Source organism: Aptenodytes patagonicus, chromosome 1, assembly GCF_965638725.1.
Source record: "Aptenodytes patagonicus chromosome 1, bAptPat1.pri.cur, whole genome shotgun sequence".
Classification (NCBI taxonomy): Eukaryota; Metazoa; Chordata; class Aves; order Sphenisciformes; family Spheniscidae; genus Aptenodytes; species Aptenodytes patagonicus.
Window position 1 is genome coordinate 38,384,437 of NC_134949.1, and position 27,055 is coordinate 38,411,491.

At 42.5% G+C, this 27,055-nt stretch overlaps 1 protein-coding gene across 3 annotated transcripts in view; it reads left to right on the forward strand.

Moving 5' to 3' along the window:
- MSRB3 (methionine sulfoxide reductase B3) overlaps positions 1–25,461 on the forward strand; it is a 96,494-nt gene extending 71,033 nt beyond the window's left edge. For all 3 annotated transcript variants that reach the window (XM_076332320.1, XM_076332328.1, XM_076332337.1), the window contains exons 6-7: positions 17,509–17,606; positions 22,685–25,461. In XM_076332320.1, coding sequence (XP_076188435.1) covers positions 17,509–17,606; positions 22,685–22,849 — 263 coding nt within the window. In that variant the 3' untranslated portion in view covers positions 22,850–25,461. The remainder of the gene's footprint in view (positions 1–17,508; positions 17,607–22,684) is intronic.
- The last annotated feature ends 1,594 nt before the right edge of the window (positions 25,462–27,055 follow it).

Consider the following 27,055-nt stretch of genomic DNA (forward strand, 5'->3'; position numbering starts at 1 on the left):
CCATTTAATTAGATACTTAATTAATTACTGGCACCCACGGGTTGGTTTCCTAGATTACACAATCAGCTGGCTGTGATGGCCTTTCTTTTCGGTGCTGCCCCTGTACAATGCAGCTGAACCCCTCTGTGACCCCTGGGAATGCCAACAATAGAGATGATCAGTCATTGCCCACGCAGCTCTCCAAAGGCTGATCACTTTGCTTCAGGTCTTTCTAGAAAACGATTCATAGTTTTGCAAGTATTTTAGACTTAACATTTCTTAGGGTGTAGATTAAAAAATGTGTTACTTGGAGTAACAGTATGAAACAAATATTAGACCTAGTCATAGCAGTGCTGGACACTGAAGTATAGAGGTTGAACATTGAAAGTTTTGCTACTGAGGCTGTTTTGAATACAACAGAGTACGAATCCTTCCTCCTCCCCACTCTACTCCCCCCCCTCAAAAACACACCAAATCAATGGGATGGTGCCTTGTGCAAATGAAACACCATCATGTTTCATGTCAAAATGTACAACCATTTTAATGTGGTTGAAGGTGAGGCTCCAAAACTGATGTCAGATACAGCCTGTACTGAAAATCTGCAGGTCATTAAGCTGCCTGGGAGGGAGGGAACTTCGTTTTTAAGGTCCGTGTTGGAATGTGGGTCTGAGGTCCCCAGATCCTCTAGTTCTTGCTCTAAAGCCAGAAGCTGCGAGGCCTATTTGGGTTTTCTGTGAGATGCTTTATGGACTGTTGCTTGTGGCATGGGAACCAAGTCATTTTTCAGAAACTGATTGTGCTGTTGGCTCTGTTCTTTTCCTGCGGAGATTTGGACCGTACTTCACCTCTTTAGTTGTTTTATAGGAAGGAATCCTATTGAGATCACCTGGAGTGATACAATTACAGCATGAGCATTTAAAACCATGGGTATGCCTCAGCTTCCTGGGGAGCTGGGAAGAAGTCAGGGAGTGCACGAAGATCTTTTGGGCTGACTGAAAACCATTCAGGGTACTAGATGCCCTGTAAATTTCAGTGGAGGTTTGAGCTTAGAGGAGTCCCTTTTAGGCAACCGAAAGCAGACCTTTTCTGCTAAGGCTAAGAGCGCTATGCAGCCAGAATGTGTGCTATTTTGGTTGCAATCTGATGAACATGTGAAGCGTGGTAGAGAGGGAAAACCCAGCAACCTCTGGCATTCCAGTCCTTCCCTGTCCCTGCAACTTCCATTGTTGTGATGCTGCTAAATCCGCTTTGCCCGCTCAGAACTTAAGTAAACAGACATTGTACTTGTGGGGAGTTATACAGCATTTAGAAAAAGGTCTGAGTTTGTTGAATAGAGTTGGATCAGTACTGCGGTAGCTTGGTGTCAAAGGTTAGATTTTGTTATATCCAAGATAGGGTTGGGAACTGGCATACTGTAGCTTTTCTTGAGTGACCTATTTTTTTAAGTGCTCACAGCATGCTTAGAGAATGAAAAGTACAGCATGTTTCAGTCAAAGTACATCCTCTGCTGCCTGCTCTCTGAGAAAAGATTTAGCCCAGATAATAACCCAGGTAATTTATTTTAAGTTCTAAATTCGCATACTTTGCCTTCTGTAATGCTGGGACAGAGAAGATCTTTGGAACAGAGGGATCACAGGCTTATTTGAATTACAAAGGCACTGACCACAAGCAGCCTTTTAGTCAAATCCGTTGTTCATGTGGTCAGCTTATAATCATGTTTCTGTGGTATTAGTGCAAAGACGTAGTGTCAATGCTGAGCTCAGAGGTTTACCTTATTCTAACCGTAGAGCTTCTGTCAATCAGGGACATCACAGTAAGTCATCACAGCACTATTTCTGTCATCCTTACACCCCTTACCCTGTATCCTCACCTCCTGCCTTGCATTGCCTCCAGTGGTTGTTTAACCTCTCAGTTAACTGATTGAGCTTGCTAGCCCAGAAAAAAAGCTGAATAATTTTCTGCTGGTTTAGTGAATTGAACCTTCTCCCCACAAATGGATAAGCACCAGAGACGGTGAATGGTGAGGAAGCAGCAGGACCAAGACAACTGAGAGCCAGGGCAAGAGAAAGGCAGGAAGCTGATGGATTGCTTCAGCCATCTTATGACACCTTCCCCTAAGTCTGCCTTCCTAAAGCATCTCCACTTTGCATACAAAATATTAGAAGTTGATTAGAACAGAAGCCTCCCATGCATCTCCCATGGGACCTCCTGACCAGTGGGTTACTGGCTGTTCTGGGTTGAGTGGGTCTTTGGTGAAGCAGAGACATCCCTATGAAAACGTTTGCTTCCAGCAAGTAGGCATTTCATGTTTCTTTTGTTTAAAAACCTGTTTTTATGGAAGATTTCCTACTGAGCCCTCATCAAGATTCTGTATTTTGCCTTCTCTGGTGAAAGTCTCTATAAGACTTTCCTTTTAGAATGAACCACAAACTTGTCTTTCAAACCTAAACAAAATCTCTGTACAGCTCCTTCCAAAATCTAGCCTAATCAAGGCTACGGTTCCTTGACTTCACTCTCCCAAGCACATACTGCCTGAGAGGAAGCTCAGACACCCAGTTTGCTGCCTTTTTGAGTGGAAAATAAAATAAATAAATATTTCCTGTAGCATAAGGAAAAATTAATGAAAAGAAGAAAGAAGTGGGAAGGCTGAAAATGAGAAGTTGGACACATAGGGTGTAAAAAGCATTTAATCAAATTAAAATCTAATTAAAATCTCCACCTGCAGCTACTTTTCAACTTAGCTATTCTTGCTTACTGTCAGTTGGTGTGGACTATGTTTCTGTTGGCTAACTTCTGTTTTGTTAACAATTCTTCTTCCAGTCAAGCCTGACCTACCTCTGTCTCCCCACTTGCTTCATCCCAGGGCTCTCTTTGCAGAAGTTCTGGCAGTAAGCAACCAAATAAACAATTGTATGTATGAGGTGTGAATTGGCTCTGCTTCAGTAAGTACAGAATACCTTGCAAACTCATTCGGCACTATTTATGCAAGGTTTCAGCAGAGTTTACTTTTGAAATAAATATTAAAGTGAAATGAGGTACAGCGCTGTCTTTGAATGCAGAGCATTATTTTACACCTCGTTAGGTCTATTCTCCTACTAATACAGCAGTGGCAACTGGACAAGTAAAAGACTGATGGGATGAACAAAAGTGGTGTTCCTTTCCTGAGCGTGCCAAATCCATTCTGTAAATGTGGCATTAAAAAAAAAAAGTCCCCAAACCACATGGCAGAAGTCAGGCCTCCCAAGGAAAACCTGCGCTACAGCAGTTTGCACAAGCTCATGCATCTCTATTTCATGTTTCAGATCCTCCTTTCCCTTGACATTAGAAGGATCATTTGTCTGTGTGCAGCTAATTTGCTGTTTTACTTAGAAGATTTTCTCAAGGAAATATGCAAAATAGTATTGTTGTTGGGGTTTTTTCTGCTTTTAAAAATGTCAAGTTTTTATAAATGTTGAAAACAACTTGATCCTGTAACTTAGCAAGGCCTTTATTAATCTCTCTTAAGTAACAACTCTTACCCTTGTTTTGTGCCCTGCTGGTCCCAGCACAAGCTTATGCTGCAACAGTTATCATGGGGAAAGTGTCCTGAGGATGTGTCTGAGATGCCCTGCGAGAATAAATAGTGTAGAGGAGGAAACTTATCCTTACTCACAGCTCCACGCAAGTCGCTGACCCCTTGTCCAGAAGATTTAAGAGTATTACAGTAACTGATAGTATCAAGATTCCTTTTTTTTAGGGGTATATAGTGAATGGTTCAAGTGGTACCTCCCATCGCTACCTGCATCACATCTCTGGCTAAGTGTGATCATCAGCTTAGTGTGAGTAAACCAGGACAAGAAAGGAGCCACGAAATGTGACCTGTTCCACAGAAAAACGTGCACAGCTTTCATAGATGCATCAATACTATTGTAGATTTAGTGATGCTCTATTTTGACCTAATAATGACAATGCTGTGGCTTTTGAATACCCCTTCTTTTTTCTCCTGTAGAAGAAGCTTTGTAGTGCTACCCCTTCATACCCTGTTTTTCTTGCTTTCAAGAGTAAGATTTAGCTGCTGATACAGGATTCTAAAAGGCTTGGGGGTAATGGAGTGAATTAAACATTCCTCTTCCAGCTGCTGCTGTTCACAACACTTTTGACAGTTAAAATACATCACACATTCTCTTGTCTGTTTAATATAAACAATTAGTATTTTAAGTGGAGTCCAGAATCAGCCCCAAATAGGAGGATCCAGACAGGCAGTTCAGATAGGAAAATAAGCAGTGTCCTAAATTTATATAAAAGTAGTTTGCAGTCAGTTCCGTCTATGCCTAACATACTGTCTACCGCAGGACATTAGACTGTGCCAGTGGCTTGTCTTTTTGGGATGAAGGTTTTATTTCTCATCTCAACATTATTTTAGTACAACTTTTTATCTGAAATTTTTAGTATGAAAAAGGCATCCAAGATGCAATACTACACACACAAATCAAAATTAAAGTATTTTGGTTTTCATATAATGAATTTCTTGTATAATGAAACATTTTAATTAACCCAAGACCAGTTTTGGAGGAAAGCTTGTTTAAAGAGAATTTTCCTTTTTATTCCATTCTGGAATGAAGACATTTGAAATCACAAAACTCATTGAAACAAACAAAGAAATCTGGCTTCTCTATGCGTTTACCTCCTTCAAGCTGAAGTAAACCTGAAGTAATAGAAGGGCTTTAATGCAAACTTAATTTTAGTATAGAAGCAATATTGTGAGAAAAGTAACAGTCTGTGTAGTTTTAAGAATTCTAACATGATCTCTGCAAAGTGCAAATTGCTAAAATTTATTTCCAAAATGAGAAAATTTTTAATAAAAAGGTTATAAACTGAGAAAGCTCCTCACTTCTTACAAAAGGCATCCAAGACGCAATACTACACATATGTAAAACCCTTCTTTTGAGTCTAGATGATGCATGGCTCCATAATGTAGAGGAGGTAGCATTCTGTATAATATTACTTCACACAGGTGGTCTTGAAATTCTCTGTACCTAAAGTCAAGGCCCTTGTGGATGTGAGGATCTCTCTGGAAACCTCTCTGAGAACTTTTCCATGTCAAAAGCTAAGCATGTGCCCAAATAGGAAGGTGGACCAGGTCTACCTGTATCATATAGGATAACATCATATATAACCCTCTAGCTACCAGCATGGGTAAAATAGTGAATAGGAAGCATTTAGCCTCACTTCTGCATGCCAGGGAGAAAGCTAAATTTTAGGTTATAAGCCTAAATCAAGGACTGTCTTTCCATGTATGCCTTTGTCATGATTAGTGGCTTGATTGCACTGAGGCCTGTAGGATCTACAATAGTGCAAATAATGAATCATAAATAAATGACTTCCCAACTTTGCGAAAGGAAGCCAGACAATTAGTTTCTTTTAAATTGAGACTTCATCTAAAATGAAATAGTCCCCTCAGACCCACACGGCAGCTTCTGCAGCTGTCAACTCGGTTTGCACCTTTAAAGAAAAAAAGGAGCAGGGCACAGGGAGTAAAAATGAAAACAGCTTCAGGTTGTTCAATTTCCTGTTTATTTAAATTTGTCCTTCCTGACATGCAGATTCATCACACTCCTTTCCTGGTGACTACTTCATTAGATTAGTTTAGTTAGGTATTCAGAAGGATTTTTATCTTCTGACTCATAAAATTCTTGTATTCCCCTAAGAATTTCCTGTGTCTGACTGGATTTTTATGTCTTTGTAGTTTTGGCTGGACTCCTTGAAGAAGTTGTTTTTTAAATGACTCTGCTTTTGAGGTCTCCAAATAGCATCTGAAGAGCCAGCTCAGACCCTAGTTCCTGCTTTTCAAGAAAACTGATCCGTGCCAGCACTTCACCTCTTAAAATTTTAATCAGCTATTTTTCTTAATCTTTTTAAACAATTCCTTTCCCGACAGTATTTCCCTTTGCCGCCCATGCTCTTTCCAGGTGTCCACTTCAGAATATTTTTGTCCAATTCCGAAAATGCACCCCGGTGGCTCAGAGTGCAGCCTGCAAGCCTGTCCCATCAGGTTTTCATCACTCACTTTCTATAAAGCAGAGAGCTAAGGTTATGAGTATATTGGACCATTTAGCAGTTGATGAGAAATGCCTTTGTATATCCCTTCCCTGTCTTTTTAGTCCTTTCTGAGGAGGGTGAGAGCCAGGTTAGGCTGGAGCCCTGGTGTGTGCTTCTTTGAAGGGTCCAGTAAATTGAAGGTGATGCTTTTTGACGTGTGAGCTCCAGAAATGTATCGAGGGATTGTAGTGCCAACTTGCCTGCTTACACAGGAGCTTCGTCTGCTTTCGTTTCCCTCTCTCTGCGAAGTGACGGCGCTTGGCTGGCCTTGGTCATCGGAGCTCGGTAGTACCTTTCAATGTCTTTGAACAGGAGGCAGCAGACGGCAGAATGGCACCATGCTTGTTTTCCCAAAGTCTGGGTGAAAAAGCAGAAAAAAAATGGTCACCCGTTCCGGTTTTAGTGTCTTTTCTCCGCTCCCGGATCACGGTGTTTGACTGGGGCGGGACCTCCTAGATAGATGCCCCGAAACACAGCTTTAAAATAACCGGCACGTGTACTTATCTAAGGTTACTTTCCCCGAGTATATTTGCTTATGGAATCAGCAGGTGGAGACAAGAACAAGGCTATGGGCTGCCGCCGCTCCCGCCCGCGTCGCCGGGCCCTCCCGGGCTCCCCCCACCCTGAGGCGGCAGCCGGCGCGGAGGAGCCCTCCGGGCGGGCCTGGGGCGGGCGCCTCCCCGCGCCCCCGGCCCGGGCCGCGCTTTCCCCGCGGGCCGCGCCGCTCCCTGCGGCCAGAGCTCCTTCCCCCCCACCCCACGCCGGCGCCTTTCCTGACCCTCGGCGCAAACAGCCCTTCCGGAGGCAGCAGGAAAGGGGGAGCGGCGGGGATGTTACACATCCTCTTCTCCCTCAAACGCCATGGCCTGCGGGGACTTCCTTTCTCTTCTTCCTCTCCCTCCTCTCTCCAGGGTTTTCATTTGGGAGATGCCTGCTTTCGATGTTCAGAGGGTCCGGGGCGCCTGACAGCTGGCCTGCACATCGGGCTTGCTGTGCCAGGGCAGCGGTCTTGCTGCACCCGGGCTGTACAGGGCATCCTGAGTATGGGCACCGTACGATGGCCTGTGCCCAAGCAGTGGAGTCAGGACGTCTGCTCCACCAGGGCTGTGGGACATCTGAATGGCCCAGAGGAGAACGCCCAGGGAAACACAAATATGAAGCAGCCCTCAGTGTTACAGAAGAGAGTATCGAAAGGGTGTCCGTAGCTGACGATGTGAACTGCAGCTACGGCTGGCATAGTGCTGGGGGAGGCAGTGTGTAATGGAGACAAATCCCCATGAGTATGGAGGGTTTTCCTTGAGATACTTGAATGCATCTATTAGAGGACTGCATGCCCACTCCTAGCCTCTCTTGCCTCTCTCCAATTTTCTGCTGCACACTGGCCCATTTCCTTTTGCCAGTTCTCTCTAAATCTTCTCTTATTTCTCCGCTTGCTTATTGCATCAGGTTTCTTTTCCAAGACAATTATTCCTTTTTACATATTTCTTTGCCTAGAATAGCGTAAAAGAAAACAAGACTCTGAAGTGAGTTGGATGTTTATAAACCAATATTATTTGTCTGCAAAAACATGTAGTGAGTATAATTGACTTCCACTGTGACCATTTGTACTGTGCATAATTACAAATGCTCTTAGCTTAGGTTGAAAATGACTTCCATGTCTTGAGCAGTTTGTGTACGGTACGTTTGTGTTGTTTAAATTATTTATTCAAGTAAAAAATATAATAGAATGCTAATCCAGAAGAAAAAGAAGAAATCAGAGACGTGGTCATGTAAGGAATAGCACACGCGCTGGAGCTAGTAAGAGACCTGTGCTGAGCTGATCTGCTCAGCAGCCATGTTAGCACTTGCTCAGTCTTTGGGTGATTACAGAGGCAAGCTGGGCTTCCCCCAGCAGAGCATTAAAGGAGGACAGCTCCTCATGAGATTGTTTTTAAGCAGTTTGCTGTTTCTTCCCTTGGACTGTGTCACCGGCTACATAGCATGGCTGTGAAAAGTTTTCCTTTGAAATCTTTCTTGAAAGAAAATACGAGGTTTAGCAGAAAGGGCATGCTTTGCTTTAGAAACCATAACAGAAAGCAAAACAGAAGGTGAACATTATAATCTGAAATACGAACTTTTCCATTTCAATAGTTTCAGTTTTCAGAAGTTTTCAAAGTACAGCTGAAGTTTTCCACAGAAAACGTAAAGGAAAAGGAGTGTGTGGGAGTGTGTGCACATGTATATTGTTTTTGTCAGGCTTTTCTGTGAAGAAAGGTCTTTATTTTCTAGTCAGCATTATTACCTGCCTCCTTTTGTTTGCATAAGAGGTTGTTAAAAAGATTTAAACCTCCCCCCCAAACCAACACTAACTCCAAACAATCTAAGCCCCCCAAATAATTCCTTTTTTCTTCTTTTAGGATTTTATGCAGTGCATATAGCTGTTGCATCCTTTTGTGCATGACAGTGCAGTGTTCAACCGTGTGTTGTAGAGACAAAGTCTTAGGCAGAGGGCAATGTAAAGCTATCCTGGGTACCAGGTCCAAGGTGGCAGAAGTACCTCAAGTCTTTGCATGAAGCTGCAGTGAGCAGCTTCTGCACATCCCAAGTGAAGGAGGGCTTCATGGCAAAGTTCCTTCATAGAATCATAGAATCATAGAATCATTAAGGTTGGAAAAGACCTCTAAGATCATCGAGTCCAACCGTCAACCCAACACCACCATGCCCACTAAACCATGTCCCTAAGCGCCTCATCTACTCGTCTTTTAAATACCTCCAGGGATGGTGACTCAACCACTTCCCTGGGCAGCCTCTTCCAATGTTTAACCACTCTTTCAGTAAAGAAATTTATCACAATGAAGGCGAACAGAGAATTCCTTCATGTTTAATGCAGCATTTTCATAATCAGGAATTGTCATTATATTTTTTTTAACCACTTCTAAAGACCTCTGTAGCGGCTGTATGTGACCATCAGCATAGGTCATTAAAGGTAAAGATGACAGCATTTTTTTCTCCTGTGTGCTACAAATAGCTGTTTACAGAGATACTGCACAACTCATTGCAGTGTGATGGTCTGTAGCAGGCATAGACCAGCATGTGATCTGCCTCTGCCTTCTATTAATAATTCAGGAATATTCAAGACTACTATTTTAGAGTTGCCAGGCACAATACAGAGTGTCATTCCTAAGCTCTGCAGTCCACTTCATCTATCCCAAACTGATTTAACCATTTTAGTTGCAGGGCTTGACGAGCCTGTAGCTCATGACGAGATGTTCCTGCACTGGGATGAAAATCCTGCTCTGGAAATCTGTCTATTTTAACTAGCTTAGTGGATAAGCTGTAATATTAGGCAGAGAGGAGGGTTTTGCTCTCCATCGCTTCATGGTGGCATCAGAAGGAACCATACCCCACCTTCCTGCAGAGTCTTGTCCTGTGGCCAAACGGCCTTTACAGCAGACCTGGTGGTTTGTGGCTCTGTCTTCACCCTGCTGTTCATTACTCTATTCTGTCAACCTTGGGCAGACATTGCCATCTGCTAACTGCCCCAGTCTTGGCCCAAATCCTGACAAAAGCTTTCCTTGATGGCCAAGAAAATTATGTCCCTTCTTAGTTATTTGTGACCAAGTTCCCTCACCAAGACATCTCATTCAGTATCTAAAGTAAACAGAAGAAAGGGGGCCTTTGTCTTTTTTTGGTTTTAATCAGTGTAATAACTCTTTCCCTTGTTTCAGAACTTTACAACTGCAATGAGAGCCTGTTTGTCCAGCTGTAATGAGGAGGGTGCTTGTCTGCTAGAGCACTCAGTGCTGGAGGCACTGTAGAAGGAGGCTCAGTAGAAGGGATGTAACTGCAAAAGGAAGACAGTACAGGCTGCTTTTTTTTTGAGTTAAAAATAATTCTGTCAGAATTCCACCTCTGTAGTTTCAGTTTTAGTGTGTAACTGAGTACTGGCTGTTCTTTACAAACTTTATTTCCCAGATATGCATAACAATACTACAGGAAAATATTTCAACAAACAAATTGTGGATGTTCATTACTTGAAACACCCCATGACAAATTTTTCAAATATGTACTTCATCTGTGACTGCTGTTCATTTCAGTGCCAGATGCTGATTATTACAAGGTTGCATTTGCTGTTTTTTTTTTTACTTTCTCTGTGAACACACTGCATTAGGATTCCAATTTTGTCAAATCACTTCCATCGTAAGGCCTGCCAGCTCTACTGCTATCCTGATTTACTCATCCTATATGAAAGCTTCAGTTATTTTAGTGAATTGCACAGATAACTCATAGGTATACCGACTGCAAGATATTTTGCAATATATAAATTTGTTTTACCAATACTGCTTTTGGAAGGAAAACAAAAACATTTATTCGAAGTTGAATGGTTTGGACTGAGGTTACTAGGTCAACAGTAAATTTTAAAAACTATTTGAGACATTTCTTGATGGCATTTTAAAATTATAGCTTAAGGTTACACTGCTTCACATGATTCTGTTTGGTTCCTTTGATGCTGAAGATCTACAGCTGACTTATGTGTAAGATATATTTTTAAAAACATTAGCCGTGATTTAAAGTAACAAGAGACACTGTTCAGATGAGGGGAGAAACCCATCCTTTGGGAGGAAGCGAGTTAGGTTCAGTAGTTCTGTTGAACCTGAACCAAGAAAGAAACCATTAGTAACTCAATCTTTGTAAGAAGACTTGAGGAAGATCCCAGCTCCTGCCTACCTGTTGATTTTAGCAGCAGCCCGGACATTGGGGGCGTCAGGGGTGTTATAGAGGAAGGCTCTAAAACAGCCAGCTTGTATTTAGCAGTATTTTAGAGCACAGCGAAAGCACTAAGGAAGTAGCTGGGGCAATAGCGGTATTGTGATACAGTTATTAATTGCTGAAGAGAGCAGGCCCCATGCTCAAGAGACATCAGGGGCACTCTTGTGAAAAATTCAGATGTCAAATGGAATTGTAGATGCGAAGTTTCAGATCTCCCTTAACAATGATTTTAAACAAACACAACCTCCTCCCACTAACAAAGAAGTAAATCTGGATTGCATATGCTGTTGTATAGTAAGTTGTTTTGATGCTCAGAGTGCCATAGTGGAAGAAAACAAATACCACCTTTATTTATGGCTTTCACTTTTTTGTTTCCCAAGTGAGAAACATAAAGAAAAAAACAGATGACGATTGTCTCATAAAAGCTGCTATTAGAAGGTCAATTGTTTTGTAAAATTCCCTTCCCACACTGTTCTGTCTGAGTGGTATTTGCCTGCTGCGGTAGCCCAACTTTGCTGTTAGAGACAGGTAGCGTGTTAAGAGATAAGCCCTCTCTTTACTTTTCCTTCCAAAATTAAGCTTCATTTTGCCTTTGTCTCCCTCCCCCCAACCTAGCTACCACTCCGATGCTCTGCATGTTCTGCTGAAAAACAGTACCATGTCGTCCTTCTTATATCTGGATAGTGCTGGAAAGGACCGACTGTTCTCTTTCCAGTGGAATACATATCTAATGTAAAGTTGTTTGCTGGTGAACAAGAATGGTTTTGTGCCTGATTCTGTTTCTAGTTACATTTGGGTAAATTAGGTGAACGTCCACTGAAAGTAGTGTTACCTGATGGTAGAATATTTGTAAGTAAGAATATTTATTGTGCATTCATCATCATGGAGATATTATGAAAAATAACCCAGGATGTTAGCCAAAAAAAGCCCTATATCTGCGCAGGCATTCTACATAATAGCAATATGTCACTTTGTAGTTCTCCATTAAACTTGTATGTGAGAAGTTACAGCTGTGGATGCCTGCGTCTTTCAGATTCTGTTTCAATAAACCTGTGAGAAAGAAGAAAGTGAAGGCCCTTCAGCTTTACAGCAGTTTCAAAGCAGAAGCTTTATTACCTTTTTTTTTAATCCTATGCACTTTATGTTTTTACACAGACAGAGCTTCTCAGTGAAGATAAATGATGAGACTCTACCTTAAAAAGCCTTTGGGTTTTCATTAATCCGCATTAGGTTAAAAGGGAATCAGAATTCTAAAAATACAGCACATCAGAGAAACAAGGTATTTTTCAGGTCAAGGTCCTCTTTTCCATCTGGTGCCACTTGGTAGTTATAACATCTTCCATCTCCCCCTGCTTCTCCATCTGTAAATAACTCACTGAAGTAAATGCTTGGAATAATTACAGCAAAGAATGATAAAATGCAGGTTGAACTTAATCTCTTTGGGATCTAAAATGAAAAACATAACTACAGACATCACAGTTATTGAAAAACTGTGGAGGTCTCCAGTCAGCAGGTGTATGAAATGGGAATAGTGTCAGAGCATTAGATGCTTTGGGATTGCAACCGTGCTGTTCAAAAAAATGTCAAAAGGAATATTAGTTCAGGAGAGGGGAAAAAATAGCCTAGCAGGGCTGATTTTCAAAAGCAGCCTGCCGTTTTGCTTCTGCAAATAATTATAGACTCATATTTTAACGGTTAGATGTCTAAGTGCTTGCATCCATTTATTAGGAAGTTGGAGATCTAACTACAACAAAATGTGTGCAAACTTGCAGAACTGGAAGGAAGTTTGAGATGCTTCTAAAATTGATCAATCAATCAACAGCTGGACTGCTTTCCGAAAGTTTATGGGAACAAAATGTCTTTTTTTGTATGAGGTCAGCATTGCCCCAAGAAAGCGTCCTGGAGTAGCCCCCGAGATGAGGTGCTTCAGAACTTCCTGGGTTAATGTGAAAGAAACAATCTACTCCTGTTGGGGTTTCATATCTCTACCAGGAATGCACAAGGGGGGCTGGACTGTAGGCACACTGTTCGCTGTCGCTGCCTTACTCAGGCATTACAACTACTTCGGCATCTCGTTTTAAGAAGGAGACAAACTGTTCAGTTTGTCATCTGTCTGGGACTGCTGTGTGCTGGCTGCCTGTGTTGTCGTGATACCCGCCTTGTGCCAGCTGCCTGTATAGGTGCCCGCCTTAGGCAGCTTGTTAGTAACACGGACTCAATGAGGTACCTAGAATAGGAGGTCTGAAAGTGAGAAAGAAGATGCCTCTTCTGAATGATTTGAAACCCTATGCCCAGGGCTGCAAAAGCAGCATCCAGCATAGGTTACCAGAACCAACATTTCTCTTCCTCCCTGTTCTTCACTGTTGCTGCCAAGGGCAGTGCCAGGCCATCTCTGCTCTGAAGAAAGCATTCTTTGACAAAGAGGCATGAACCGCTGTCTCCTCTTTGCCAGAATAGGGGCCATTATGAAAAACAAAAGATTCGGTTTTGGTGAGGGGGCGTGGGATGAATTTTAGAAATGCTGTGCAGCTTTTACAAAGTATTTGGGGGATGTCCCAGAATGAGGAAGAAGGGGACATGACTCAGTATGTGTGACACCCAGCAGCATAAGATCCTTTCTATTACTCATGCAGGATGGAGCGGAAAAGATCTGTCAGTAATGTTCAGTTTACACATGGTTTTCACTTAAGCACTTGACAGAAGAAAGTTTCATTGCTTTATTTAGTGTATTTTAGATCCAAGAAAGGATACTTGCTATATATCTGAGAAACTATTCATCTCTGTGGCTGGCTTATTAACGTACCAGAAACTGGCCCTTAGAACATAGCAGCCTGACTCCCATGTAAAGGGTCATCAGAGTGAACACAAACACAACAGACTCTTATTTTAAAGCCCTTTTATATTGCCAGTGTGATGCAAAGTGATTGTGAAAATAAGAATGAGCCCATTTTAGATGTCTATAATGTGATAAAAATTGCTGACCATTACTGTGTCATACTCTCCCTCAAACTAAACTTTACAGTCAAGGATAAATGTATTCACAAATCTTAGCTGCTGTTCACACACACAGAAGAATGTGCAAATGTCATTTGAAGTTGTTCACTCAGCTGGGAGACTCCCCCCACCCCCATCTTGTCTCCTGCAATTACCCTTTGCCCCTTTCCTCCAGCAGCTATTTCTTCCTAGCTGTTACGTTTTACCATCCTTCAAAAGACACTGGCCCCGCTCCTGCTGCCCATCAGATGTGGTGAGCTAGACCTGCCAGAGAGCCATCACCCGGGGAGGGCTGAGTCTCTGCGCCAGTGTTTGCAAAGAGTCTCCTCCAGTGCTCAGTCTCTGCAGTGCTAAGGGTTACCGTTTCTCTCTCTCAGCTCAGCAGAAGCAGAAGAGATCCAAAATGGGCTTCTTCCCCCCCCATTCCTGCAGAAGCATGCCCTTTCCAAGTAGCCAGAGAGCCTTCAAAGGCAGGCTGAAGCTTTAATGCACAGCTAACAGCAGTCTAAAATGTAGAGTGAGTCAGCCATTTTGCAGCCTTACAGCAGGAAGGAGGCAGGCGCTCAGGAGGACAGGAGTGGAGAAGCAGCAGCCAGTGAGACAGCAGGAGAAGTAGCCTGGGCCTTGCAAAGTGGAGGCCACTGCTGGGGCATTCACCACTTACAAAGACAGAAGGATCATATGAAGAGTCCACAGGGGTCTGGCTGGCTTTCTACGTCACCAGGAGTTGCCTGATGTGCAGGCAAGCAGACTGCTTCTACAGCTTGTTCCTGGCAGCTTTTGAAGTAGAGAAAATGGCCAGAGAAGGCTTAGCAAACTGTCAAATGGGTTTTCCACTTTAGCTCAGGAGACAGGAAATGAAACAGCAGAGGGGGATTGATTTTCCTGGTGAGTTTGGCTCATCAACTCAATGAGCAGTTCACTTGTCTTCCTCTCAAGGTCAGCAGAGTGACAGAGTGTCTCACCGTGCCCTTCAGGACCTTTTCTGCTGCAGAGTTTGCTCAGTTTTCAGTCAACCCTCATGGAGTTACTGGTTCGTCACAGCAATGCTGGTGTCTGGCCTGCCATGTCACTCAAGAAGAGATGGCATGACTGAGAGTTAAAAGTCCACACTGTGGAGGCACAGGCTGTTTCCTACTCCCTGTCTTGGGGACCATATGTGGTAGCGGTGGAGCCTTTGGAACATGTGTCACGTGTAGCGTGAACTGACAGCCTAAACTGAAGTCACTCTAGTTGGCTACAAAGGCTACTTTAGGAGGAGCTTGCCTGTTTATATAGGTTTCAGATGACTTCATTTTTCAAAAGTGCATGGAGTGCATCCAAAGCAAATAATTTTTCTGTGGTGAATGGGAAGACCAAAAGGAAAAGTCTGGAGAAAGGAGGATGGATGGTCTTCCTTTAATGTCAAAGCTGACATAAACATGTCTCCTCCAAACCCTTCTCACAAGATAATTTTCTCAGCAAGACACAGATTGCTTCAATCTCTGTGTAGCAGCCTTTGAAGCTTCCCCCTTATTGCTGTTATGGAGGAGGCAGGGTTGTCTTTGAGAATTTCTGCAGCACTGAAGTGTTCCTCCTCCAGAGGCTTTCACACGATCATATAGTTGGTTGCTCCAAACAGCTCCCTCTTTGGAACTTCTCTGCCAACACACAAGGGCAAACTGATATGTCTGTTTTGCAAAATTATTAAATTAAAAAAACTAAAAAGGCTTCATTAAAAATATTCTGACCAGCTCTATGTAATACCTCAATTTTCATTAGACAGAGGCCCAGCTAAGATGACAACGAATGGTGTTGGAAAGGAGCCACCAATTAGGAGACATCAATTTTTCTGTCAACAGGATAACCCCTTTTGCAAAACTTGTCATATGTTTATTCCTTTTCTGTTTGTGAAGGTATTTGTTTGGCAGGGATATTTTGCATGAGGGGAAGAATTTATAAATTGTTTTTTTTTATGGTTGTCATTGCTGCACTGTTTTGAGTTCCTGTCTTGTGGGATATTTTCCCAGTTCAGAGTTCTTTCTCCTCAATCTGTCTGCTGTCTGTAACTCTTCCATTTGCAATACTTTTGGGGAAAAAAATGACTCTACTTACTTCTGCAGTGAGTTCTGGGGTGGAAACACTTGTGATGGTAGTAGGCACCTTGGGAGCATAGGACCTGGGGCTTGCAATGCCTTCAGGTTGCAGGTTTAGGAATGCTACTATATGGGTGTTCCCAAAAGGAAGAGAAATGCATTTCTGAGCACTTCTTTCTTAAAAAATTATGCCTGTTATGCTTGCATCTTAATAAGTGTTCTTCCATATTTAATGGTTTAAGATACAACTGAAGACATACGGATTTTTTTCCAGTTTACACACTTTCTTTACCCACAGTCAGAAAACTTGATAGCTTCCACTCTTCCTTTTACTGTATAGGAAATTTTACTCACTTTACTTATGGGAGGCTGTATACATCCTTTATTCATCTGCGTGCAGTGATTCACAGCTGCTGCTGTGTTTCTTAATAGCTTATTGCAAGTCATTTTATGAAATCATCAGTAGCAAATGCTTGACAGATATTCGAAGACAAAACAAGGAACTTCTGTATACGTGGGCATATGTGTAATACACAGAGAGCAAGAGTTGCCTGTGCATGTTATAATATTTGGCAAGAGACTGAATGAGAAGGACAGATAGCCAGTGGGATTTCAGATGGGCACTGGTAGATGTTGACGTGACCTTAAAGCCTATCAGATTCTTATGTGGGAACCCAGCTTCAGGAAATGGAGCATATGATGACAGGTTTTTGAGGGATGGCTGAAAAGTTACAACTGTGTAATGGGTATCTACTGGGACACTGAACAGACCTATGTTGTTTTTTACCTGTATTGTGGAGAGGGGGCTTGGCATGGAATAGTTAAAGAGTGGAAGGTCATTATTTAGATGATAAGTGCCCAGTATTTGTAGATCAGGTATACACCTCATCATCATCTGGTGTCACATCATGCTGCTCAGTGCTCAGCTAGCAGCTGTGTTGAACATATGTGTTAATGACTGCAATTGTTTTGTCCTGGAAGCAGACCACATGCAAACCATCTACTAGTGTCTAATATAGGCATAGTTATGACTCCACCTGTCCATGGCTGATCTGAAGCACTCATTACTGTTTTGAAATTAGACACAATAGTAGTCATCTCACTGCCTCTAATGTGTGATGGGTCAGGGTCCGAGCACATCCTTCTGGGTGAAGGCAAAGGTTAAGGCAGGTTTTGGGGCTCTAAATTGCAACTTACCAACTCTTTTTTAAAGTACCTTTACACTGCAAAAGCAAAAACACTTGCGTTCCATAAAGTCTCGCTGTTTGTCTTCAGAGTGGAATTTGTGTTCTTTTAAGCTAATGGTGAGGCTGAATCTGGCTTACCTGAGCAACCACCTTTGTGCCTGAGCTAAACTGCTACTGCTGCTTGCGGTGGAGTGCAGGAATCTCTGTTGAGATGGAAGATGGGCAGCTAGTGGCAGCTTAGTCCTCGCCTGTAAACAACTTTGTATTTAGAGGGGAAATTTTTCAAAGTACCTAAGTGATTTAGGATCCAAAATCTCCATTTCAGTTATTTCCAGGCTCTGGAGTGAGATAAACATTTTTCAAAGTGTGATTGTGTCTTGCTTTTTACAATGCCATCTGCCACCAGGATGCCCTCTTCTCTTAATTATCTTGTTCCTCTTTTCCAGGTTGGCCTGCCTTCTATGATGTGATCAGTCCCGATGCAATTACTTTCAATGATGATTTCTCCTATGGGATGCACCGGATTGAAATATCCTGCAGTCGGGTTAGTTTATAGCACACACAGACCATTCCGATAGCAAAGGCTGCAAAAATCATTACAGCATGCTGTACTTTCCCTAAGATTTGCAAACCTTTCAGTTCCATTAAATAGTAATCATTGTGAAAGAGCACAATGGGTCGTAGGTATAACAGCTGGGTGGAACGAGCTGCAGGCACAAAGGACTCGTTGGAATGCACGTTGTTGTCTCGTGTGATATTTAACAGAGCAGATGTAAATGGTTGGCTCGGTGCTGAGTCTACAGAAATTGTCTTCCTGAAGAGTGTCCCTTCAAAGGAGCTCCTGAGCCTGAGCCTGGCCCACTGACTCCACACATGAGCAGTTGAGGGGGAAGTCGAAAGCAGTGGAGTGACTGTGTGCTGATTCCATCACTGTGCATTACTGTGCAACCATGCTAACTCATTCCCAACCCTCATTCCCAGCGCAGTCCTAATGGCTGCCTCAAACAATCCCATCTGCCGTAATAATGAAGTCAGTAGTCATTCAAAACATACCCAAATTTTCCATTATCTGTCTTCTTCTACTTTCTCTCATCCTTTGTGCTGCCTTCCTCTCTGTGAAGAGAATGGCATAATCATTACCTAGCAAAGGGAGAACCTGCTGCATTGGCGTTTGGCAGATGTACCCAGCAGCTTGCGGTCCTCTAGCTCCACATGCTCAAACGCCTCCTGAGAGAAGCAGCAGCTTCATTTGGGCCTTGAGAATTTGCTGTTCTCTTTCCAAGACAGTATTGGTGGAGGGATAACTGATTTCATCCCTGATAATACGCATCCTTACTAGTCAGTCAGTCCTCATATATAAATGCTCAGAGCGAGTTAAGAAGCTTCCCAAAAAGAGGCAAGATTGTCTTTATGGAGAATCCATTAACTTCAGTCTAGGTAGAGGGTTTGGCCCAACATGTTAATGGCCAAATCAGCATGTCTGCTAGTATGTCATGTGTACTACATAATTCTGTAGTTTTTATATTGATGATATGCCTTAGAAGATCCACCTAACACTTTTTGGGAACATCCACTTCCCTAAATTCCCTAGCGAGGTAGCAACGGGACTGCAGACTGGGAATCTCGTGCTTCACCAGTGATTACTGGCATAATCAAAAATGCAACCCACTCTCTTTGGCTCTGCTTAGTAGGCCTGAATAGTGCTAAAATCAGCATATTGCCAACCTCCTGAGCCTGTATCTGCTGACACCCTTCAAGAGAGGGCCAGAGCTCCTGGTTTTCACCTGAGAGAAGCCCAAGGCAGCCTGCGGTCAGGCCAAGGAATCTGGGAATGTCATTTACCTGTTGCCAAACAAAGTAGCGTTACCAGACCTGAGACCAGCAGTATTAGCAGCAGTCATACACAGACACAATGAAATTGAAGCAAAACCAAAAACTGAATTTAAAGCATTAAGAAAAAAATACGACCAAGGTTGCTATATAATCCAATGGCAACTTCTGACCAGCTACTCCAGCTTCCTCGGGCAATAACCCCACTGATGAACAAGTCATGCAGGAAAATAGCTTGAGGAGTGGTGAGCATCTTTGCAGCCACCGCTCAGCACAGTTAATACCACCACATTGTGTATCCATAACAAAACCATTTCCTCCCCTCCTCAGAGCCCTAGGAATGTGAATCACACATGCAGCTGCAAAAAACCGCAGTTTTACTGCAGCCTAGAAAGCAGTGGGATTGATATGGCAGGCCTTGGTAGAACTGGAGGGAAATACCCTCTCCCAAACCCAAAACCTTATTAATCTTTTGCAGATGAAAAAGTAGTTGATTTTTCTTTAAAAGTTCTTCCACCTGTCTGAGAGAATAAAAAAACTCTCTTTTAATGTTCTCCATTATAGAAAGCAAACACTGGGGGAAAATCGCTGTAATATTAATCAAAGACATCCATGGGATTATCCTAGAAATAACTTCTACAGTTTTTTGGAAACACATCACCCTGGAAGTATTTAAAAGGTCAACGATTAGTGACAGGTAGAAGTTAATTACAAATGCATTTGAGGAATACTGTAAAACTGGTTGCATCTCTCTTTTTTTTTCTCTTCCCTGCTTGAGAGTCCCTTCCCCTGAGGTCTCCCTAGCTACTATTTGTACCTGCACAAATCAATAAAATTCTGTTGTCACAGAAGTACTGTTTGCACATTGATAGCTCAGACTCGGCTACAGCAGCTGACTGCAAGCTGCTTTCCGTGCCTCCCAGCAGCATATTAGAACCAGGAGGCTTGGGAGATCCAAGCATCCTGACAGTTAGCAGTGACCCCCCCTTTCCTGCTCCCAAACACATACTTCAAATGCTTTACTCTAACCGTTTTGCCGTCCCAGTGCATTCTACCCAATATATTTATGTGCAAGGCCGCAACAGATGATTGTTTCTTTTTGGGAGGCTTTGCAGACATGTATATACGTCCTAGAAAAATGGTCAGCACCTATTACGTGCGGGGAGGACAGTAAAATCAATTCGTCCTTTGTACTCTCAGCTGAGGGCCAGGTTTCTTACACTGTGATACAAAGGATTGAATTACGTTTCTTTTCAGGGCAGATGAGTTACAGAGTCCTCTACAGAGAGAATCGCCACATAAATTTTTGGTGAGGGGTAATCTCAAAAGGTAACAAATTTTGCAGTAATCCAATCCTGGTGTGATTCTGCCATCACAAGAAGGTGTAATGAGACTACCTTGGACTCTCACACAGCTTCTCAGGTTTTGTGAGGAAAACCTTTTTGACAGATTGTCTTTGTAGTCTGTATGTGAGTATATTACTCCTGCAGACCGTTTCTCTCTACGGTTTCTCTTGTTCTGTTTCTGTCCAGTGGAGAGGGAATGATTTATCTTTGGTTAAATGTTAATCTGGAAAAGATCTGTTTAACACTTCTAGCCAGGAGGTTTTGAAACATTCTTAGTTGAGATGAGATGATTTAATTAGGATGCTGAGCATTTAGAAAAATACTCTCTCTGGGACACTTAAGTTTTTTTAGATTTTTTTTCCCCTAAGGTATGGAAAAGCTTTATAATCAGGTGAAATGCCTCATTGTGAGAGACCCCACTCTGAGAAAGAGCTCAGGTTTTCTGCCTAAACTGCCTAAAAAATGCCTTCAGTCTAAAGGAATATGAAATAAAGTAAGCAGTGGAGAATGGAGGAAAAGGTGGCAAGAGAGGAATCTTTCAGGAACAAGACTTGAAGCTTTGGCTTCTCTAGTTCCCATGCAACTTTCCTTTGCCTTTTCCTTATTTGCCACGTTCTGTCTTCCTTGCAAAGCCAAGCAGCTGCTGCTTAACCCAAAATTATCTATGCCTTTTCCCACTGCCTCTGGGACCTCGTCCTGCTGATACTACAGGCTAGAAGCGCCCTTGTTTGTTATTGGGGTCCTTGCTGGACTGCCGTGGCTGTTTCAGCGATACTTCTCCAGGAGCAGGGAGCCTGCCCTGGGATGTGGCTGCACGGGTGGGACCGACGGGCGGGAGCACTAAGGCTTCACATGCCTACCTGCCTTGCTCCCGGAGGCAGTGAGGATTATTGTTTCAGCTGTCATTAAACGAGAAGTTTCTGTCCCTCCTAGCTGGTGTGAGAGCCTCCCCCAGCCTTTCAGTCTGTTGAGAGAGTTTATCCTGAAGCCAAGACTTTACCTGCTTTTACAGACACCCTTCCTACTGCTTTGGTGAATTAAAGTCCATAACAGCAGGAGAACATTAGCAACACATTAACTGCAGGGTAGAGATTTGCCATTACTAACTCATTCACAGTTTGGAATAATCAGTATTGCCTCTATGTATTTGGGTTACTATGAATTAATTAAATGTTAAGAATAATTTGCAGTCTTTAATTTTTGCTCTCTGACTGTGAGCCCACAAGCAGCTCTGTGATCTCAGTTACATCATTCCAGCTCTTACTGAGATCAGCTATTAACTTGAAAGGCCAAGGATCTTTGGTAAAGCAGCATGACTTTCCTGTTCAAGATAAATATTTCTCCAGTGCAAGGTTTTATTTTTTTATTTCTCATGGCAGGCTGTAAAAATGAACTTGTGAAATTTAAGTGACTAATTGCAAGAAGTTCTTATTATCCAGATAAGTTGTCAGCCATAATGTGCAGTGATAGTAATCCCAATTTTTGAATAAGGATGAACTAAATCAGTTTCTTCAAAATACTGTACTCTTCTGTAAAGCAAGGGAGTGTTACCTTTCTTACAGACAGGAGCAGTAGTGTTCACCCTGAATACCACTGTGAGTATCTGAGGCTGATTCATACAGAACAAAAGTGTCAACAGACCATCTGTAGTTTCATATTCCTTATAAAAAGCAAATTCAGCATCATTCCTATTTATAATTACTCCCAGCTAAAGATTGTTCATTCAGAAATATTTTACATATCTTCACTACATGTCTTTTTCAGTCGCCTGTCCCTATCTCCTATGTACTACAGAAAGTAGTATGAGATGAGTAGTGGATGAGCTCCATCCCCTCCAGGGGCGAGGAGCAGAGGTGCACCCAAAAGGACCCTGATGCTCAGAAGAGTGCCAGGCTGTGGAAGGAAAAAAAAATGAGTGTGAAGGCATAGTCCAAAGAATATCTTCACTGCTTTAGGTCCTTGCTAGGATCACCAAGGGGTTTAGTGTTTTTTTACCAAGGGGTGTAGCAGATGGCTGCAGGCTGAGGAGAGCCCAGAGCTCAGGCTGCCCCTTTCTTACACAGCTATCCTTACAGCAGTAAGTGAAACATGGGCAGTGCTGCCCTCACCACCGTGTTTTTAACTGAGCTCCCGCCATGAGATCATTACAGAGACAGGCGGCTTCTCAGAAATGGTGGCCCAGCCCCAACCCCAACATATGCAGGGGCACGACGGGAAACACCCGGAAAATTTGGGCTTGAAGTCTTAGGGACCCATGGTATCTCAGAAGATCATCTTCCTGGATCACTCTTGCAAATAAATGTAGGTTGTAAATCCCACTTGAAAGGGTGATGTAGGCACCACCAATGTGCTTCCTTGGAAGCAGCTGCTAGTCATTGCTTAACACCACGGTGATGCCATCAAGCCGCACAGAGACACAGTGATACTCTATTGTATTTTGTTTCAGTGTGGTGCTCACCTGGGGCATATTTTTGACGATGGACCTCGCCCAACTGGCAAACGGTACTGCACAAACTCTGCTTCGTTATCTTTCAAGCCAGCAGACAAAAGCAACGCTGGAGAAGGCAGTGGTAACGCCAGTCCTGCCCAAACAGGCAAAGCTGAGCTGTAGGACGAAGCAAAGCCTGCAGAAGACTGTGCTGATCCCACACAGCTTACAAGGAATGTTTTCTAAGTTGCCTGCTCTCTTATATCCTAAGAATGTTTAAATGTATGAAAGCATTTTGCACCATCCTTCTTCTTCCTCACCTTTTCGGAACTGAGGCCTTGCCTGCTGGTGCATTTACTATATAATTGGATTGAAAAAGTGTTGACTGACTCCACAGGTTTTCTTTTCCTTTCTTTTCTTTGAGATTGCTTTGGGGAATCCTTAAATCGAGAGGCTTTGGAATCATTAGTTATTAGTTTTTTCCTAGTGCTGTGTTACTCTAGGTTTGAACACTATTCCTTTTTGTGTGGGAGGTGGGACTTGTGTTTATCTCCAGTCTATAGTAAACTTCTGGGCATAAGAAAATCCTGAATTCCTAGCACATCTCTGCTTTGTTCTGACTTGCGAGGCATACAGCCTTTGGTCATATGTATTCAGCCATCTCCCAGCATCAGCCGCACCCTGCAAAAACTTGTAGTTATGGCTGTTCCTTCCCAACTGAGAGAGATGGATGAGATGTAAAGCCCATCCTTTGGCTAATTTACTGCCAAAATTTCAAGGGTGTGGTTGAAAGGATGTAAACATTGTCTCAGCATCTATTTTTCCCCTTTGTTTGGTATTTAAATCAAGGTTTTAACCAGTAAGGCTCACTTTTGCGGGCTACTAATGAGGCTTTGTCTTTTTGTGAGGCCTATTCAGCAACCGTAACTCAAATCTGAATTAAAGTTGAAATCTGCAGGGGGTAATTATATGGACAAGTGCAGAGATAAACTTGAGAAGTGAAGTAGATGAGGGATGACACTAGGCTCTTCATCTTGTCGCTTGTTACAAGGATTCAGAAACATGACAGTTTCTGCAAAAAGGGAGTTTAGGAATGAATGCAGCAGAAAGAGGGAGACCCTCCTGAAGTATCCGATTTTAAAGATTAGCTGGTCTGGATGCATACTGCCTACAAGGCCACAGCCTTTAATTTGTGCAATTGCGGTGTAGGACATGAGTGAGGGGGTTGGTTTAAGACAGAAATTTGAAAAAAGCCTATCAGAGCTCCAGAAATTTTCACGTAGCAAAATTTGCTGTCCCATAAGATGTTTTTCACAGCTGCTTTTAGATTTTGTTGAATAACAGTTTGTCTAGAATTGTGCATAATACTGTTCTTTAAGCTATACTATACAGTATTTGCTAACACCACTTTGCCTTTAAGCATTGAGAGACAATGAATATAGTATTTACTTTTATTAGCAAACTTTGTGACTAACATATTTGGATCGAATTTTATTTCTAGTAGGAGCAAAGCAACCGCTGATTTTTATGGAAGCAGGATTGAGGTTTTTATGTCAGTGATAATAAACATATTATCTAAAGTACAAACATCCTTCAGTTAAAATATAGCTACTGTAAAAGCATACGGAATGGTCAGAATTGCCTTTTTTTAGCAACATAAGAAAGACATGAAAAAAGCATACAATACCTTAACATGGAATAGATGTAAATAAGGGTGATAAATATTTAGAGCTAAAATACTCGGGCTCTGCTGTAGCGAGCACCTACTCACATGAGTATTCCCCCAGATGTCATGCAAGGAATTGCTCATCGGCTGCAGGAAAGGTTCTGCAGACTGACCTTTGGTGTTTCAAGGCGGTCGAGTTTCTTCTGGTCCCATTGGATTTTAGCAATTTCTTCTAGAAGGACTGCGTTTATCCCTTGCTTTTATTTAAAGAAAAGTAGGTTTTCTCTACCACATTTTCTGACATAAACATAAAAAAGGCGGCATCTATAAAAATGTGGTACATAAATATGATTTAATTCCAGATTGCTGTTGGATTTAAGTGTTATAAAATTTCAGTATATTCCTGCCTTACGTTAAAGAAATATATTACTTAAACTTCAGTACGCAGTTATGTATGCTGTCCTACAGGAGATTTATTTTTGCAGGATATGGAGTGCAATGAAATGAGTCAATATGGTGAGGTGTATGTGATCTCTGGGAGTTAGACCATTTAACATAGGAAATGCATTGTTCTCTCTTGTGCGCAAACTATACCACAGCGCAGTGCAAGGTAAGACAGATTTCCTTTTATCGCTCTTAGAAGATGCTAGTAAGGGCGAGTATTGAACCCTCCAAATTCGGTTCGGTCTGGTTATGATGGTGACAGAGGAAACTTGGGAGCTGAGCACAATGTATAGAATAATAGGAGAGTATTTCTGTATGTTTAAATTTTGCACTGTCTAGATGCTTATAAAAACTGAATGCAAACTGTGTAGAAATAGCAAACTATATTTTTTAATATTTCTATTGTTACTCAGATGTTTAAATAGCATACCTTAAAATACCATGTAAGTCACATGTTATTTATATATACTATATATATATAAAATTGCACATGTTTTTTATATATATATACGTACACACACATATATTATCCAAGTATAATTTTAGCCTTCGGTACCTTTTTAATAACTAAAACCTTTCCTTAAGAGGGTTCAATACTTTTAAGAAGTTAAATATACATTTTTCAAATTAAATTTGTTTTCATATATTTGTTGTACACAAATATAAAATAAATTTCTTTATAAATAATTCTGTTCCCCTTCCTTATTTATCTGTTTTTATGTCAGGTTTTTGCGTCCCTAGCTGCAGCATGTCTTAGGGAACTGCTTTTACTTTGCTTTCCCTTAACTTACTGCGAATATTATATATCCAGCACTTTATCTCCAGCAGGTTTCTGGCAGGGGCGCAGCACTGCAGCGTACCAGGTGTCCTTGCACTTACCTGCTTTCGAGAGAATATCGCAAGCACCCAGGCCCAATAGAGAAGGGAAATGTTTAGAGAAAAGCTCAACTTTTACTTAGCAGAAGTTCTGGCCGCTTTCGAAAGATGTGGTATGGGATGTGGTGAGTCGCAGGCATGCCATAGGAGACCCGCGGTGCCCGGCCTCAGTCTGCAGTGGAGGAATTTGGCTGGAAAGTAGGTTTCTGTCAAGGTTTCTTCTCCAAGCATGCAAGCTTGGAATGCTCTGCGGGCATCAGGTTAATGCCGCTCGGTAGATCAGCTTTGCAGTGGGTTTTAAAAGATAGGTGCAAGGGAGGGGAAGAAGTTGCAGGCTGTTTTCAAACCAGCTTCCATGTTTGTGTTCCTGGGAACCAGAGAGTTACATCAAAATTAATTCACTTACTAATTGTTCTCAAACATTGCAGAGTGTCCTAGGACAGATGACACACTGAAGACTTGTTCTGCAAGTTTAGCATAATCCCTGTTAGTCCAAAAATTAATCCTTGTAGCCCTCTGCCTCCCACCCATCCACTGTAGTTCCCTCTCAGAACTGTGATAGTTTGGTATTTCTGCAGCGAGGGACTAACTGGTACCCACTAAAATGAGATGCAGCTGGACACCTCGCGGTGGCTTTGCCCTGCACTCCCAGCATAACCCAGCCAGTCTATCAGCACCCAGAGGTGCTGTGCTAAGGCAGATCTTTGGAGGTGTGCGGTCCTCTTGCTGCTGCTGGCCTGGCAGCAGACATGAGGGACGGCTCTGTGCTCCAGTCCAGCTTGGCAGGCTGTGTTTTGCAGTGCATAGCATGAAGCTGTGCCTAAGACACCTGTACACCCCATCACTTCAAAACCAGGGAAATTTCTTGTAAGAGACACTCTCCCTGCTGCTCCTGCTGTTCCCCAGGGTGCCCTGGACACTGGGTGGGAGAAGCAGTGGTGGCAGGATCAGTGACATGAGGCCAGTTAATGAAACGCTTTGTGATTCTCTTATCATTGTAGCTATACGGCTTCCATATATTAAAGGCAACTTAACCATAAGCCTTTTTCACAAGCTGTATCAGCTCTCATACACTAAGAAAAACACAGTGTGTGTGTGTGAACTGGTTAGAACTGGGGCCTTACCACAGTGGCTATAGCATGTATTCCCCACATGGGCAGGGGTAGGCTGACATCTGGATTTGTGCAGCAAAGGCATCGCTCCAAGAAAGGAGAGGGTCTTGTTGTGAAGTAATGTGTTGGCCTCTTATTTGTACTCACAGGTAAGTGGTGTCTGAAGGCTCTGTCGTCTCCCAGGATAAAAGGCAAGATAAAAGTGAAGCACACAACCTGCCTCTAGTGGCCCAACACAAGATAGTGATAATAATGACCCACGAGATAGGACCTGCGCAATGTACTAGTGTG